The sequence below is a fragment of the Hylobates moloch genome, unplaced genomic scaffold, assembly GCF_009828535.3.
Source record: "Hylobates moloch isolate HMO894 unplaced genomic scaffold, HMol_V3 SCAFFOLD_11, whole genome shotgun sequence".
Taxonomy (NCBI): domain Eukaryota; kingdom Metazoa; phylum Chordata; class Mammalia; order Primates; family Hylobatidae; genus Hylobates; species Hylobates moloch.
The window spans coordinates 16,579,771-16,599,161 of record NW_026652286.1 but is presented as its reverse complement, the minus strand read 5'-3'; the positions used below and the strand labels follow the sequence as shown (position 1 = coordinate 16,599,161).

Genomic DNA, 19,391 nt, shown 5'->3' with positions numbered 1-19,391 from the left:
GTGTGTGTGTGTGCACCCATGTACACACAGGCATGCGCATAGGTGTATAAGAACATTTAGATTGAGACTGGTATCTAAATGCATACTATCATATATGTCATTAAAAACATTTTTAAGTCTTATTGAGAATCAAAACAATTCTCTTTATTCTTTTAAATACTTATACACATAGGTCCTTTAAGTGACCATTATAATTTTGCTTGTCTGAATAAACTGTTCTGATGTAGAAGCAGTCAATGACAAAGTAATGCATACACATGCTGGGCCAGTTAAAACTTGTTTAATTATTTTTCCCAAATAGCTAATGAAGGTGGAGTAGCCTTCAATATTCTTGTGCAAATTCAAAATAAGAAAAGAACCACTTATGATCTTCTCTTGCACATTTACTAAGAAACAGAACACAAGACAATGAAATGTTTCTTGAAAGAAGTTCATAGAGCACAACCCTCATTTGAACAAATTGTTTATTCTGTTGCAAAGAAATTTTACATGATGTTCACTTTTGATAATGCATTTAGGGTCAATTTGAATAATTTTACACACAAGTCAAAATCACAGCTAATTAAAGAAAATGTTATACAATCTATTTCCTCATGTAATTTCTGTTCTCTCTTATTGTTTCTATGCTCTAACTTTATAGCTGACCAGTCCACCTACTTCTAAGGCCAACAAATAGAGTTGAGAGTAGAAAATATCAGCAAGGCAAAATTATGCAGTCAAACAAGGCAAAATATCTAAGATCTAATTGGTCTGAAAATAAGAGAAGGACTTGGGCTTTTAAGTCAAGTCCTGTGTCCTATGCTAATGGCAATCCGTTCAAAATTTTAACTAGAATTTTGTATTTGCTTCAGTATATAAATTATTTATATAAAATATCATTTTTCAATGACTTGCTCTCCAAAGAAATAGAACAGCAAAGAGTTGTTTGTTGTTTCCAAGCCTCCTTTATGACAAAAAGAATAATGTCAGAATAATACAGTACTTCAGTAACTATGAATGCATTCTACTAGCATCCATAACTACTGAATTTACAAGCTAAATTGTAACAAGTATACCATAATTCCAAAATTATAACTAGAAGTTTTTTTTGCCATTTCCATACAGAAAGTTGTCACTAATGTCCTGCTGATGTCTGTGAAGCCATGTACTGAAAGGCTAGAATTAAAATAAGTTTCCTTTTTATTCTGGCAGAATATATGACCTGCCAAACACAAACACTGGAGTCCATTTTTCTGCTATATTTTCCCATAACCAGGCATTCCTAAAGCTATTCTTCTCATGAAATGTTTCATTTGATATTAACTACCATGAAGTTTAAATCTCATCCATTTCATGGAAACATCTAGTTTGATTGCCCTTAAACTGAGTCAATCTAAAAATGTTGCCAATTTAAGTAACAATAGAGAGATGCTGAAAAATGTATTCGCCAAATTGTCAATGTGTAGTAGATTCCAAATCTGTTTTTGAAATGGATAAAAGAGCAACAGGTTGTAATTGTCAGGGTTATATCTGACTCCCACATTACAAGGGGGGATTATATGTTCCAAATTTTTCTCTGTAGGAAAGGTTCTACTTGTCAATAAGAAATTTAAAAGAACAGTCAGGGGCTGGGCACTGATATCTCTATCTCGAGCCAATTTTAAAACATATGCATCAAGAATATCGGCTTTTGCCTCCCTTCTCTCAACCCCTGTTGTAATCCTCTTAGCGTGTTCTTTACATCAATGAGCAGCAAGATTCTACAATCAAATGCCCTATAGATATCCGTCACCTCTGCCTGAATCCATCTTTAAAAGGTTATTAAATTACTATTCCCAATGCACTGATCACCACTCTGTAAATAATTGGAGACATTTTTCTGAAAGGATTTTAAAGGCGTCACAGCTATGGAAGAACTGTTTGTCTTTGAAAGCTTCTCTTTATTAGTCAATTTATCAAAATTTTGCTTTCTTACAGTACTATTTTCTTACTGAACTAAAATTTTTAAAAACTAAAAATGCCATAGCATATAAACATTTACTTATGATGAGTGTTTTCTCATTTTCACTAAATCATTAGAACCATTTAATAATGATAAAACAACTGTGGACTGTTATTCTCTCATTTTTCAACATTTTAGAAAACAGATTTGTCTTGTTATAGTTAACCCACTTTGACATAAAAGCAAAGATAAAAGCCTCCTTTGAGGTCCTTTTCTCTGATATCTCTTTGCTATCTAATTATTTTTTAGGTTTGAGTTGGTCTCTGTTGAATTAGTTAATCTACTAGTAAATTCAATTCAGGTCAGCTAACTGAATATCTAGATATTGCAGCAGAGACAGGGATGATCAGGATAACCTTTGCCTTTGAGAAATTTTCAATCTAGCAGGGAGAATAAGACAAGGACCTCCTGAGTTATCTTCCTAATATGAAGATCAGATTACATCTTGACTCTGTTCAAATATTTTCAATGGCTCCTTGCTTTCTACAGAAAAACCAGAATTCCCTAATATTGAATTAAGACCCTTCACGATCTGATCCTGACATCCCCAATAGAGCCTACCATTCCCCCCATCTACGCTGATGTAGCCCGAAATATGCTCAGATTTGGAGCCTGGTTGATTTCGAGCTATGCAAGAAGTTGTAAGAGGAACAGCATCTAGTTCAACGTCATTGTAAATGGCACAGAAGGGAATGTCATATCTGGTTTGGAAATGGGGTTGGGGTACAGAAAGATTTCATGAAGCAGTCACAAATCAGATAGGGCTAGAATGATGGGCAGGTTTTTGTTTTGTTTTGTTTTGTTTTGTTTTGAGACAGAGACTCGCTCAGTTGCCAGGCTGGAGTGCAGTGGCACAATCTCAGCTCACTACAACCTCTGCTTTCCCCGTTCAAGCGATTCTCCTGCCTCAGCCTCCCGAGTAGCTGGGACCACAGGCACGCACCACCACACCCAGCTAATTTTTGTATTTTCAGTGGAGACGGGGTTTCACCATGTTGGCCAGGATGGTCTCGATCTCCTGACCTCCTGATCTGCCCGCCTCAGCCTCCCAAAGTTCTTGGATTACAGGCGTGAGCCACTGCACCTGGCTGATGGGCAGGATTTTAATAGCCTTTATTGAATATGCCAAACTCTGTGCTAGGATATGGCACAAGGGTGACAGAGAAGGCTGGGTGTGGTGACAAAGAAAGGTGGAATTCTAGTCAAAGAGGTCCACATGGGCATAACAACAGAAATCATGGAGTGCTTTCAGAAAAAAAAAAATAACAATCTGGCTTGGCTAACACACAAAGACCATATTAGAGAATATTCAGCCTTGAAAGATAGGTTATGGCTAAACAAGCAAACAAAAAAATCCATTCATCAAATATGTATTGTGCATTTGCCCTACATTCAAGACTTTGCATTAGTGCTTAGGAACACAAAGACGAGTAAGACAATGCCTGTGCCCAAAGAATCCTCCGTTTAGTGGAGGAAAAACACAAAAGCAAATACCTATATCAAAACACAAACTCAACAACAATTTTCAAAGGAAGATAATGAGTCCCGAGAATACAAAATAAAGATTAATTATTTCCGGATTATCTGAGAAGGCTTTATGGAAGAGTAAGTTGAGTAAAGCCTTAAGAAGCAAGTAATGTAATGGTTGGGGGTATATCCCAGGCAAAGAACAATACAAGCCACGGCACAAGTATATGAAAGTGGAAAGCACGTTCTGGTGCACAATTGATTAGCCTGACTGTAATACAGAGCAAGAGGAGAACATTGGAAAAGTAAGTTGAGAGTGGAGGTAGATTAGAGGAGAATCATGGGGATCAATGAAGTCCAGATGAAAATTTGGAACTTCAAAAGGCAACAGCCAGGCATACATGTGTTTTGAGCAGGAAAATTATGCTACAGCAAAAACCTAACGAGGAATACCAACAGGATCAGATCTACAGTAAATAAATCTTAATGTCAGATGAAGGCAAAATACAAAATACATTAATGAGTACATCATTCTAGTTACTTCAATATTCTAAATTTTCTCAAAACCAGGCAGAAGTAGAAATATTTGATTCTATTTTTATAAGTACACTATTTAGATCCATATGCTCCTTGAAATAATCAATATTTTCAGTTTAAATTTTGACATGATTGAGAAACTGAATGGGTAGCATAAAGAAATTTAAAAAGAGCAGGTTGGGGCAATGTGTCTCTTGCATTGACTCTTGGAAATACAGGGCCCAGTTGATAGGAAGTCCTACTTTCTTTGGACTGCTCTGTCTCTGTGAGTGACTTTTGATTTTGATTTCATGTGTTCAAAAATTAAAGCTAAAATGAGCAACAACCGTACACAGCATTTGCCAGCTAAGAAAAACAAAGTAAGTATTCCTTCTTTGGAGATAGATTTAAAATGCCTTTCATAATTGAGCTGGAGGAAAAAAAAAACATCTTCTTTACTGGAAGGATAAATTTCTAAGTGTAAATTGATATGGACCTTCAGGATTGGGTTGCCATGAGTTAGGTTTCCTAAAGAACTTGTGTTCCTTAGACCTATAGAGCAAATAGATCAGATCCTAAACTATAGAGATAGCAGCCATCTTAAAGACTTCCTTAAATAACTCCAACATTATTATAGCTATTAACAGTACAAAGAAAATATGCCAACCAATAGGGCTTAAATAACATAAATCAGGTATAAGTTTTTCAAGTAGGAATTATATATATTGTTTTCCGTTTTGAAGTGTCTGGTTAATTATACAGGAAGTAAAGAATAACACCTGCCCCAACATTTGTAAAAATAATTTATAGTTTAAAAAACTGTAATATAATTTATAGTTTAAAAAAAACTATCACAGTCCAACCATGGTGGCTCATGCCTGTAATCACAGCAATTTGGGAAGCCAAGGTGGACGGATCACTTGAAGTCAGGAGTTCAAGACCAGCCTGACCAACACGGCAACATCCCATCTCTACGAAAAGTACAAAAATTAGCCAGGCATGGTGGTGCGTGCCTGTAGTCCCAGCTACCTGGGAGGCTGAGGCGGGAGAATTGCTTGAACCCAGGAGGCGGAGGTTGCAGTGAGCCAAGATCACGCCACTGCATTCCACCCTGGGCAACAGAGCAAGACTCCATCTCAGAAAAAAAAAAAAACTGTCACAAATATTCATTATATATTGGCTGGGTGTCCAATGCATAAAGTGCACCTTTTAAAGTACAATAACTAAAATCTGACCTTGTTCTGTAGAAAATGGTTCTCCAAGTCCACCTTTTCAAACTGGTCAGGTATCTGTTGACTGGTACAGTTGAAATTAATCAGAAATCCCTCACAAACTTCCCAACTAAGTAAAGTAAAATACGTAATTATTTTTATTAGACTAATATGCATTTAATTATAATACCCTTTACTCTTTAATTATAATACTCTTTATTCTTTATGTATACTCCATTACTAATAATTTATATATCAAATCTTGCCTGGAAAGTACCAGCAGTCATTGGGGAATAAAGCTGTTATTTAAACAACTATCAATGAGTATGTCCCTCTAGACATATTTAGCAATAGGTTGTCACTGGCTGGACTGAGTGATTTCATCAGACTGCTTTTGGTTCTCTATTTATGCCTTCTACTTCGGCATTTTCAACTGTTTATTACAAAGAGCTACAATTTGTTAAACTATAAGGTTGTTAAAGCTAGGTGGGACCTTACAGTTAGATTACCTAATCCAAAATAGTATCAGGATCTGCTGCAGTGTCCAATATGGTAGTCACTAGCTACCTATTCCTATTTAAATTTAAATTAATTTACTTGAACAAAATTTAAAATTCAGTTTTGCATTCACACTAGTCACACTTCAAATGCTCAATAGTCACAAAGTGTGTGTCCGTCATCACAGAAAGTTTTATCAGATGGCACTAAATAGTGGTTAAGCACTCAGGTACTTAAGACAAATGATCTGGGTTAGAATCCTGGCTCTAACATGTACCAACTGTGTGACTTTGGACAAATTACTTCTCTCTTTGTGCCTTGGTTTCTGTCTCTGAGAAATGGAGCAAGACTAGAGTAATACGGAATAATAAGAGTAACATAATTGCTGTGAGAATTAAGTTGATCCGTACCCAATTAATTGTAACTGTGCCTGGCCTATGGTCAACACTCAGTAAAAGCCAGTTTGTATTATTTGCAGATAAGAAACCAACACCAATCTGCTCCTGGACAATCACGAGCCGAGACGAAGCAAAATGCCTCCTGAGATCTTCCAACTCCTACTCTTCACGGGCCCCAACAAGTCCCCAGAACGTTGCTTTTGTTTTAAATGTATCATCATAAACAGATAAGAAGTTTAAATGTAAACACTCATACACAGAACATGTTTTATATTTTAATGATTCCATTATAAATGATTAATTTTGAAATAACGACTAAAAACAGCTTTTATGTTTCAAACAAAATTGTTGTTTCTGCAAAGCAGAAACTATACTTTGCTCATGGCGCCATATGGTTTTCCAAAACTAAGGAAAGTTAACAAGTCTTTTAGGCACTACCTCATTATACCATTAAATAAGTCAATAAAAGAAACAATTGCTTATTTAAGACAACTGAAAGAGCATCTTTTAGTGTTTCGAATCTCTTACTTTGAAAAAATCCTGAATTAAGTGATTTGGATTACTTTAACCAGATCTTTAACAAGATTACTTGTTAATTTACTTGCCATATCCAGGTAGCAGAACAGCATTAGGATCCAAAAAGGTCTTATATGCAACCATGATGACGCCTCTGGCGAATGTACTCACTCGGTCAAAGGTCAAACCCAAAGCAAGATTTAGTGGAGATCTGAAAAACGGAAAAAACATCAAAACTATCTTCAAAATTAGACATACACTGAAATTTGAGCACAAGTAAACAATAAAATACATATTATCGTTGTCTAATAAAATTCAGAAATAAGTGAGTTTCCTATTATATAGCACTATTGCTGATATTCTATATTAACACCTGAAATGTATACTTCAGTTTGTTTAGCTGATCTATAATATGCCAAAACAGTTTCAACATATGTAATTTAAAAAATAATAATTGCAATAATTAAAGCCAAGTATTTAGTTGAGAAAAACAATTGTCATTCACATAATGTTCATTTTCCATGTATAACAGTAATCCAATACATCTATAGTAATCTTGGGAGCTGATAAGTAAATGAATTCTTAATATTCAGCCACAAACAACTATTTTTGTGAGCTCACTAAATGCCATGCTGATTTGATTTTCATATTACATATTGTTAGGCACACTGTTTTAAGTGAATTTGGAAATTAAAATCAAAAACAGATTTTGAATGAAAACAATGGCCACTATTGTACACTATGAGCCATTTTTCTCTAAATTGCTTAAGACTTGCTATTTATCTCTAGAATTAAAAATCAATGACATCACCTATGTAGTCTTGTTGCCAAAAATACTTAAACTGAATCTAATCATGAGAAAACACTCAGACAAACCCAGAATGTGGGACATTCTACAAGAAAAATGCCTGGACTCTTGAAAAATAAATTAATGTCATGAAAAACAAAACAAAAGATTAAAAGAATATTCTAGATTAAAGACAACTAAAGAAAATGACTAATATAATACAAGGAAGTGTATTTGGATACTGGATTACAAAGAGCTCTAAAGCATATTTTGGTTAGCTTGAATATAGAGTGTATATTAGAGGATACTATATTACTGTTGACTGTGTTAGATATTATAATGTGGTGACACATAACTCTTCTTCAGTTATGTGACCTGAAGCATTTAGGAGTGAAATTTTAATGTCTGTAATTGCTTTCAAGCCGTTCAAGAGGGAGAGAGAGATGGGAGATATATAACAGGTAAAACAAATGTGGCAAACTCTTCAAATTGGTGAATCTAGGTGAAAGATATAAAGGAGCTCATTGTACTATTTTTTCAAGTTTCCTTAGATTTAAATTTTTTCAAAATAAAAATTTGAAGGAAAAATAAAATATTCAAAATAGAAGCGGACATTGGCAAAAATAATCTTTTACAAATGAGTAGCTTGACCCCTTCAAATCAACATAAATTAGACTCAGTAGAATTACTTACTGAAAATGAAAACGATTTACTTAGTACGTACTGCATATTTTCTCAACATATTTCAAACTAGACAGCAATAACTTTTTAGACATATACATTTTAAACATTCCTATGGTAGCAAAATGCTGTATTGGTTTCCTGGTGCTTTATGTTGGATTGGAAGCCAAAAAAAATACATTAAACTGTTAAAATCACAATGAAATACAAATAAATACATGCACTGGTAAATGTCTCCGACTACAATTCTCAGCTGATTTTTAGAATATCTCAGATTTTTGGCATTTTACCAGTTATTCCACAAATATGATCCAATTAGCCAAAAACAAATGTTTAATATTATTAAAATGCTGTATTATAGCAAACATCATTAAAAGTATCAAAATTAGTGAGTCATTACTTACACTTTGACAATAATATTAAAAAGAAATAATAATGACACATTTTATAAAAGCCTATCCTTGTAATAGGAAGGGCTTACTAGATTACTCAAGAATTCTTGCCACTTTAAAATTCATCAGTTTTTATCATTGTAAAAACAATTCTACTTACAATGTAATTAAATTATATTTTGAAATTTATCTATGGACAAAAACTTACCATTCCTTAGAGATTTTTTAATTCTCTAAATTACACAGCCTAAGAAATCATCAAACATTTTAATTTTACTGGGACAGATGAAATAAAATTTTGTAACATGTGACCCACAACTTATTCTAGCAACATCTTCCAAAACCTTGATGGATTTCTGAGTACATTTGTTTCAGTATTTGAAATTTTAACTATTTGAATATATAGCAAATCCAACAGCCCTTGCTTCGCTAAGACTTAGGTTTATTTATGCTATTTTCATTATAGTTAATACATGATCAGCTATACTCCATATGAAAAATTATTTTCCCTTATTCTGTTCTACAGATAATAAGCTAAAAAAAAATAAAAATAGAGAAGTGTGTTTAAGTTTCCTGACAAGCAGTTTCAGAGTTCATCTGGATGTGTTCTGTCAAAATATGCATAAATTTCCTAGATATTGAACACAACAGCCCAGCCCATCAGTGCCTATATACTGCAGCCTTTTTATTTCTTCAGAAACACAGATAATTTTATGCAGGAATTTACCAATCTACAAAAATTTACACAATGCTCAGCAATAACCAGTAATTATTGTGGGATAATGTAAGGTGCTTTTGAGGAATATAACTTTGATAGGATAGGGCTTACAAGCTTTACCAATTTATCTTTAGCTGTCCTGTCATTGGTGCTTAAAAGGTTAAGACTTTATTTGTGAAAACATAGAGAGATAGTGGGGAATCATGTTGTCTACAGCTTCATAAATCTTGCTTAAGATCCTTTTCAATTACCATCCATTTCTCCTTTAAAAAGGGACAAAAAAATAGAGGAGTGGAAGCAGGTCAGGGCAGTGTGCGACAATGACAGTGTGATGGGCTTGGGCCCCCCGTGGCGTTTCCATCTGCTATCATTAAGGTGACTACTCAGACATGAACAAATCCCTCTTGCTGTGCTGACAGGCAGACTTCAAGAACTATGACAAGGCATTAAGACAGAAAGTCACAGAGAGACAGAAAGAGATGTCATATTCCACAAACAATACTGCCTTGCAAAAACACCTCTGAAATTTTATTGGAATTCAAAATAAAAAATGTTTCGTAAAGAGTGCTACTTGACTTCTCAAATCCGCTTTCAAATTAGCTCTCCCCTGGAAACATTGAGGACGGAAAACAAACCCCTTGCTCCTACCTGTATGCTCTACCATAAGAGACCCAAATTTTTTGCTCACTCTTCAGCGAAAGTGGATTCTTAATTTCTTGGCCATTCTCATCAAAAAGCTGCATTGAAGAAAAATTGAGGCCTGGTGGGTTGATGGAAGAACCTTGAAGCCTTTGATGAATCTTCAGAAGTAACCGGTTGGGGGTTAGGGGGGCAGAGGGGATAGAGGAGAATAAATAATCTAAAATGGGAACATCTGTAATAAACTGTCTCTACTCTGTAACAAATGAAGTCTAAACAAATGATAATTAAATTCATATAGAATGTTAAAAGAAGTGTGAAATGACGGCAATGTTTAGCTCAGTGTAAACTAACAAAATGAGCGTGGGCTTTTAACCAGCAGGGGGTGCCACAGGCTTGTGATTGAGCTCTGACCCTTTGGCACAGGGACTGAAAGCAGATGTGACAGTCTTACAGAAAGAGCATTTAGCTTCTACACATGGCAACGGTCCTCTTTGATAAGGGTTACGCTTTTCTTGTCTGAGCTACACATTTTGTTAGGGGCCTTCCAGACCACGTTCAAGTTTTACAATCACCAATCTCCCTGTCCCCAGCAAATCTCAGGTAACTAGTAGTAGGACTATCGCCAAAATTAAAATGACTTTTAGCCTAAGTTGGTTCACTTAGAAAGATCTCTCCCTAGAAGCATTTTAATTATGAACCCTGAAATAGCTTGTGGACATCTTCAATAATGAATGTTTTTAAGTTGTAAGAAAGAGATCATTGAAGTGTGAAGTATGAAAAGCTGTCATTTAATATTTAAAATAATAGCATTATCAGTGTTTGCTTCTATCTTGCATTTAGAGTCTCTAAATTATCAAGATATTTCTAATTTAGGGCATATTTCAAATATAAAGTAAATCTAACAGAACTGTGCTGCATATGGCATTTGAAAAGACATTTTTCATTATCCTCTGTCACCTTTGTTTAAGTGTTTCGGCCTCTGCTCTTCCTTGCTCTGCACTCCACCCTATCCATCACTCTTCTCCCAGCCTTCTGTCACGGGGTTCCTTTTCATCTCTCCCTTGTCAGTTCTTGTGTCTCTCGGTTTCTTGTTACCCTGTAATCCCTGCAGGGAGGTAGATATAGCTGTGGTCTTTTCTGGCCTAACTGCAGTTCAGGGTCCTTTTTTTTCTTTTCTTTTTTGCTCCTCTATTAATCCCCATCGAGGGTATATTGAGAAGTGCTAAATGCTGAGGCTTAGAGGAAAGAAGGGAAAGTCACAGGTCTTCCATACATCTCAGGTGTCTCACGATTGGCTGTAAACTCTTGACTGAGCAAATATTTCCTTTGACCAGAAACTACATGTATAGGACCTAAGTACTGGGCTTTGTCCTAATTAGAGATACGTAATAGTATCTCCAACTTAGTGTTTTCATTAGCTGAAGATTTTTAGTCTTGAGCATTGGAAAGGCATTAATACTTCTCATCCAGCATAGCCAATTCCTTTGAATTAAAAATGATCATTACTCTCCTCTTTAGGTGTATAAGAGGCAAAGGTGTTAGAACAGTAAAAATCTATACTGCCTTGGTTATTTTTCCATGGAAATGGCAAACATATTTTGAAATCTATAGATTGTATTTCTAAAGCCCTACATTTATTTTTGTGTGGTTTCAGCCCTTGAACTTATTTTTGTTGCTTTGCTATTATTTCAGAAAACATGTTATGCTGATCATTTCTTAAATCACAGAGATTTTGCTTTACAGGCATCACCTTTTTATAAAAAGGAATGATACAAAAGATTCAAGGCCTGATCCAGGAAGGAAATGTGTGTACAAAGAAGAGGGATGCGAGGTAGACATGTGATGTGAGCACCTGACCACTTAACCAAATTCACTTTCACAGGAGTTGCATTGCAATCTCTATTTTCTCAAGTTGGTGACAGACTGCATTTTAGGTGTTCAAAGATGAGCATTCAACAGTCTACAGGAGGTAAGGGCCTCTGTGCCCTTCATCTTTAGGTCATTGGTTAGGGCTTTGCTGTGGCAACCAAACATTGTGATAATCTTCACCCATTTATCTTTAAAGCTATCATCACCAGGCGTTTATAGGATAAGAATTTGTTCAAGAACCTGAAAGAGTGTGAAACATCTTAGGCTAGTGATTGAGACACGTGTCCACACAAGGGAGCAGCTGTCCTTGGGTGGTGTCACAAGGGCTCTCCCAAAGAACTTTATAATGCCCCTAATTAATGTTTTTGCCCCAGATTTATTGCATAGAGAAGCACAGCACAGCTCAATTTCAGTGTGCTATAAGTCAATACAAAAACTTTCTATAGAATAACATCTTCCTTTTTTTTTTTTTTTTTTTTTTTTTTTTTTGAGACAGGGTCTCACTCTGTCGCCCAGGCTGGAGTGCAGTGGTGTGATCTCAGCTAAATGCAACCTCAGCATCCCAGGCTCAAGTGATTCCCCCACCTCAGCCCCTGAGTAACTGAGACTACAGGCACATGCCACCATGCCAGGCTAAATTTTTTATTTTTTGTAGAGACGGGGTTTTGCCATGTTGCCCAAGCTGGTAAAATATTCTAATGTAAAAAGCCGGGGAGACAGGTGAAAAATCCTATGAAGACCTTTGTGTCATGGTGATTTGTATAATCAGGTATGTTATGGTAAAAAGAAACCAGCCAAGGCTCTGGATCCTTCTCTCTCTAATCAAAGTAGCTTTTCTTCCTCTCTTCCAGGTCCAGCTAATGATCCAATGAGAGCATCCCAATTCATATACAACTTTTCTGATTGGCTGTAAAAGCCAGGTAATGGATACCACCAGGAGAGGTAAGTCTGAGGGTGCTGAACTGAAGAGAGAAAAAGGGAGCAAGTTACTGAACAAAGGCAAGGCAAGAGAGCCCAAAACACTGGTGTGCGCTCGGGTGCATAACCCCAATTTGTAAACAACAGGCTGTTCAGTGTCCTTTTATGCAAGACAAAGACCCAAAATAAAGACCCTGAACATGTTGGTTCTGCCTGAGAAACATCCCAATTGTCTGGAAAACAGAAAAAGGTAAGAGTGCCTAAGATGTAAGCAAAACTAGCTGGACTTGCTCACAATGAGCAGGGGAGAAGACCAAGGCTGCATGTTAATTACTCAGAATCTGGGGTTTAGAAATACCCTAGATCCAGGGCATACCCTCCACTGAATATATCACTTTTTTTTAGTGTAAACAAGAGGGAAATCCTGACGTATCAAAACCAGGGCCAAGCATAGACAGATTCCAAATATAAGCATGAAAAAGGTTAAGAAACTGTTAGGTATGGAGTCCAGGAGTTAACACTATACTAACGCCGAAAGCCTAAGAAATTCAGAAGTAAATCTTTGCAATATCAGTCTTTACAGATCAACAAACCATTGATCTTCTGCAAACAACTTTAAGATGTAATTGTCTACATTAGTTGCAAGTAACTTGCAAGACACTTAAAGTCATAAGTAAACTGTCAGTAAACTCACTCTTTCCATCATATGGTCAGTTTGAATTGGGCTATCAGATCCCAAATCTTTTTTACTGATACCAACAGAGATCTCTCCAGTGTTTTTACCATTTTCAAATACCTGAAAAATAAACATATTCAAAAATAAAAATAAACAGATGCACACATACATACATATATTCATACACACTTAGATAAATTTAGGCGGTCTCCTTTTTCATGGTACCATGTCAACCGAAAATTGTGCACATGGGAATTGTGCAAAGCAAGGACCTACTGTATAAACACATGTGAGTAAGTAATTGGGGATGGAATCAACAGCACTGAAAGAAAAGAAAGGCTCCTGCTTCTCCTTTTGGTTTCAGTGTCTAATTTGACTGGCATACCCTACAATCTTATAATAGAAGAAAATGTGGACACTAAAGGAGGAATCACTGACCACAGCGGATGCTTAAATGAAGCAAGTGTCAAAAAAAAAAAGTCAATAGCAACCTAACTAGCTGATTTTGTTCTTCATAAAGCCACAAATAATGTGAGGAATATTTATACTTTGGTTTATACTTAAATGTATCAGGGTTCAGCTAATCTTTTGGCACACTAAAAGGAAATTTAACCTGACAGATTTATTGCATAACAGTATGATGAAAGTCATCCATTTTAAGTGCATATATCCAACAAGTTGTTGAGAACAGAGATAAAATTCATAACATTGCATTATGTAACACTCGCTGGGGAAAAAAAAAAATGCTAGCAAACATTCTGGTCAAAAGGATCTGAATAAACCAGTCCCGACAGAATGGCTTCACTAGAGTGAACACCACCCCTCCAACCACGCGGAGGATCCATGTGGGGTGTGCCATTCACCAGGCAAGAAAAGAAGCAGCTGAGAGAGGGGCCTGATGAATAATTTAAATCCCTGCTTTTTATTTTTTTTCTCAAAAGTTCTTTTCTTCCCTCTCTGATATGCCCATCACATCAGCAGAGCCATTTTATTTATTTCTAGTGCTATTTCCAGAGAAGATAATTTGGGAGAATATTTATTTAAAAATGAAAAAAAAACTACCTTTTTTATATTTTTTGAGAAAGTTTTTGAAATGTATTTAATTGTCTCAACCTGGTTTTAGAAATAATATGTTTCAATAACACTTCCTCAGCCTTTAGTCATAAAAAAAGAAAAATAAAAAGAGTAGTAATGTCGACAATTGTAGGTTTCATTCCAGTCAGTGACATTCATTGAGCTACTGATAGTCCAGTCGAGACCCTACAGCTTTCAGCCTTGGTGCACTGAGGATTATTTTTAAGTAATAATCCTGAGTAAGGATACAATTCTGAGTAAAAAAAACTCTCTACTTTTCCAAGGAACCTTGAAAATCCAACTTTCGCCTGCAAATCTATGGAAAATAATGTGGGAAAAGACTCTTACTGTCCCCATAATCTCTTCAGGGCTCAACTTTGGAACAAAACTCTTAAGCAACAGAGAAATTTAGCAATGAAGGTCACAATTCTAGGTGGCATGTATTCTACAAGGTTAGTGTTGACAAAAGCTCAGTTTGGAGAACTTATTGATGTTCCTTTGTTGAGACTTGCTAGACATGGAGTCAGAGTGCAGCAAATTATATTCTAGAAAATAGCAGTGCCAAGTGCTAACTGCTAACCTGAGAAAGCAGAGAGGTCTTGGTCAACACCTAATACCTTCATTAGCTCACTACTTTCTTCACTGCTGATAATAAGGCTTCCCTTCTATGTCCAGAAAAGTGTTCTCAAAATAAAAATAAAAATTGGCTATGACCTCCACAAATCCTACAAGGGCATAAAAAAAAGAGATGTTTTAGTGGTTATATAAAAGTTTAGATGCTTAAGTGAAGGGAGGCTACCCTCCACTAGTCATACATATAATGTGTTTTCACTGTGTGTCCAAAAACCTAAAAATTCTACAAACTGAAATCTTATGAGATTCTGTTTTTCTTAAAGCTCAGCTCTAGTTTTTAAGCTCTATATTAATATGCCTATTTTTAAAATTCAATATATATAACAAAATATATTTATTTACTTATTCCTCCTTTGCCTGAGGAATATTTTTATTTCCAATATCCAATGTTTAAACAAAGATAGCTCTCTAAAGAGAGAGTTTCTATGATTGACTTAGATACAGGAAAATTAAAAGTAGTCTACCTTTATTTTCCTCCTGCCCAATTCTTGGCTTAAGAAAAATCAGCTGCTGTATTGGCTTCCCAGTGGCTCTCTGCATGGCCTCACCTCCCTACAGCTCTAAAATGAAATTCTCACCCTTGGAGTGGGATGATGCAGAAAGCCAGCTGAGGCTAGCCTTGGGTCCCAAGGAATAAGGTCATAGAACCTAAAAAATAATGATGCAGATCCTGTTGAAAAACATAGCAGCTAACAACTACTGAAGAAACATGTAGAAATAGGAATAAGTTACTTCTATGCCCTTAGCAACACAAAGTACAGAGTTTCAAGAGAGTGTTTTTTATGCACCACAGTCTTTTTACTTTCCTTCATGTCAATATTGACTTTTCTTAAGCTAAACTAAATTAGATTAACACCGAAGTTTCATTGTAATGTAAATTCATTCACTCAACAAATATTTATTGAGTGCCTACTATGTGTCAAGCACTGTTCAGGAACTTAAAAAGCATCAGTGAACTAAGATTCCTGCTCTCAATGTGTTTACCCTGTGCTGGAGTGGAGGGAGGGCAGACAATAAACAATAAGCAGAACACAACAAATGAGTAAATCATATAGCATATTCAGGGTACACCTGGATCTTGTGAGACCTGAAGTTTATATAATTTGGTGGGTCTTCTTTAACAAAAACAATGCAAAACTACAAATGCAAAACTAGTTATGAAATACTCAGAATAAGAAAACAACTTACACAGATTAAAAAAGCTGACACATAGCAAAAACATTAAAAATTCAGGAAAAGTCACAAAATATTTTCATTAACTATCCAAAGTACATTTTTTACTGCATTGTGTTTGATCACCTCTTCATATAGTAATTCTGTAACATTTTCTTTTTTTTGTTGTTTTTTTTTACTTTAAGTTCTAGGGTATATGTGCACAATGTACATGTTTGTTACATATGTATACATGTGCCATGTTGGTGTGCTGCACCCATTAACTAGTCATTTACATTAGGTATATCTCTTAATGCTATCCCTCCCCCCTCCCCCCACCCAATGACAGGCCCCGCTGTGTGGTGTTCCCCACCCTGTGTCCAAGTGTTCTCATCGTTCAATTCCCACCTGTGAGTGAGAACATGCAGTGTTTGGTTTTCTGTCCTTGCAATAGTTTGCTCAGAATGATGGTTTCCAGCTTCATCCATGTCCCTACAAAGGACATGAACTCATCCTTTTTTATGGCTGCATAGTATTCCATGGTGTATATGTACCACATTTTCTTAATTCAGTCTATCATTGATGGACATTTGGGCAGGGCATAACCCCATCGTCTGTAACATTTTCTATAGAGAGAATCAAAAGATAATCTGGCCTTATCTCTAGCATGGTTAATAAAAAAAAATTATTCTTGATTAGAAGTTTCTTTTGGCATCACAACTTCATTGGCCATTTCATTAAAAGTTTTAGGATTGATGCCACATTTTGGAAAGCCTCAATCAGATTTCTTTAAAATATGAGCTGTAAAATGTGGAAAAATATTCTACGAATTAATTGGCTCTGTTAATTTCACACCATGTTTCTCTTCCACCACCCACCCACATACTTTTGGTGCCAGGCACTCTAGTGCACCAATCAGAAAACAGTACACTATAAGGTCAACAGGCAGTAGCTATCTCCCCGGAAGCTCTTTCCATACCAAAATGGCTAGTACTAACTGAGCTATATAGAGAAGTGACTGCAAAACACTAACTAGATTCCACTACACCCAACTCAATGTATCCCTAATTCAATTTCTCCTTAGTCATACCTCAAAAATGTGTGCAGTCATTTCAAAATCACGTGGTATAAGAGAGGGTATGAAAGAGAAGAAATTGAAGTGGAAAGAGACAATAGGGTTAACCAATTATAGTTAAAATACATTACATTTGCAAATTTTACAGGAATTATGCAGGGAAGGGGCCCTAAAGCTGAAGTTTCATTAGCGTCATGGTAAATGCACCCTGTGTAGGTTAGAAGGTGGTGCTATGTAAAGGAGAAAAAATACATCAGGGCAGGGGGATACAGGCCTGGGATCAAGGAGTGTGATGGATGTGCTGGTCATCATATGAAATGGGTGATCTGCATAAGCCTCAAAGAGGGAAAATATTTGAGCAAAGATTTAGAGGTAAAAGAGTTAGCCCAACAGAACACAGGGAGAAGAGTACTGCACACAGAGAGAGCTGCCAGAGCAATGAAGCAAGACAGGGATGTGTCCAGTATGTTCCAGGAACTGTAAGGAAGCTACTGTGACTGGGGCAGAGTGATGCGGAGAGAAAGTAAATAAGAAATCAGAGCGGTAAGGGGTAGAGAATGAAATGGGGAGTCATTGCCAGGTTTGGAATAATGTGGTAAAAGGATCTGACTTATTAACACATTTTTTGAAAGGATCGTTATGGCTGCTGCCTTGGAGTAGACTGTAGGAGGCAAAGGCAATCCGAAGCCAGGGTTGACAGTGGCTCAAACCAGAGTATTAACAATTGATATGCTGAGAAATGGGCAGTTTCTATTGTTCTGTCAGAGTTATGCTATTTGCTTCTTTGTTTATTAGCAGGACTGGGAAATAAAATTTGTAGGTAGGTTAATATTTCAGAAACATTATGTTTGCATTTATGGATGTAAATAAATCAATGTAAATGTAACTGTTCACGGAGAGTATTTGTGAAGGCATAAAAATGTCAACGAAGTACTAAAAACATTTTATTGACTGTGAAGATTTTAGAGGCAGTGACTTAAACTATATAGGGAAACTTAAACTATATAGTGAAAACTGACCTGAATGGGCAGTTATGAGCCAATGTGCTTCTTTGATGAGCTTGCCTGTAATCACTTATGACATCTATTTAAGGACTTGTGCAAGGCCTAGTTCAGTACTATTGTCTAGCCTTTAATGCTATAAGTCTGGTTAAGAACTAGCTGTGGGGGAACAGCAGGTTCCCAAACTCTCCATAACCACTGGGCAGACCACCCAGGAAGCTCTTCTGTGCGTGAGCAGAAGGCCAAACACCTAAGCTTCAAAATGTCTCAGGATGCAATGCTGTCAAGAGGCAATAATAGAAAAATGACACCGCAGTGTGTTGCCAAAGTTGGTTGGCCATACTGTAACAGGATTTATTACTAGAGGTCTGGTGAAGGAAAGGAATATAAAATAGCCACACAAAACTATCTTGCATATTTCAGGTGAACATAATTAAACACATCGTGAACATACAAGGTTAACTTACATGTTGTCTTGGACTGGGGACCCCTGAAACTGACCCTGAGACCAAGATGTGCCTGCAGGAAGTTTACTGGGAACTCCCTCAGGACCAACGTTGGTGAGGGAATGAGCGAAACAATGAGCAGAGGGGCAAAGCAAGTGCCTCTGGTGGGAGCTCTAGAACTGGGAAGGCACTTAAGGTTGTTCAGAATTAAGAAAAGGGAGACATGCCTTTGCATTTGTGTACCAACCAAATGTTGGATGCAGGCTGCCCCGAGGCTGGGAGCCTAATCTTGGGAGAAGCAGCTCGTTTACACTGAGGGCAATTATCTAAGAAGGATATAGCTGTGGCAGTGGGGAGGGGATGGGTATCTCAGTCCTTAGACGGAGTCTGGGCAGTGTGGCACAACATCCACTCCACACACGCATGACAGGTCAGAGTGCAGGACACACTGTCACCTACGTGAACTCAATACTCAAAACAACTGGATTTTACAGGTGACTCTCAGAAAGATTGAGTGACTTCACCAAGGCACATCTACTCATAAGGGGCAGGGAAATCTTTAGAAATCAAGTCCAATGACATTTTTAACTATAGAAATCAAAATTAATATTAGAAGCTCTAATATATGAAAATTGAAATGAAAAATTTTAAAGGCATAGAAAAATATTATATAGTTGAGTTTTTACCTAAATCAAAGAATACAAAAATTAAAGTGAAATATTTTTCTTATGTAAGAAGCT

The 19,391-nt window shown here is 36.4% G+C and overlaps 1 protein-coding gene across 1 annotated transcript in view; it reads right to left on the bottom strand.

Annotated features, from left to right (window-relative positions):
- DCDC1 (doublecortin domain containing 1) overlaps window positions 1-19,391 on the bottom strand; it is a 486,974-nt gene that overhangs the window by 222,720 nt on the left and 244,863 nt on the right. Inside the window, 4 exon segments of the mRNA XM_058424526.1 lie at window positions 5,200-5,305; window positions 6,673-6,798; window positions 9,814-9,980; window positions 13,292-13,390. Of these exon segments, the coding sequence (XP_058280509.1) occupies window positions 5,200-5,305; window positions 6,673-6,798; window positions 9,814-9,980; window positions 13,292-13,390 (498 nt within the window).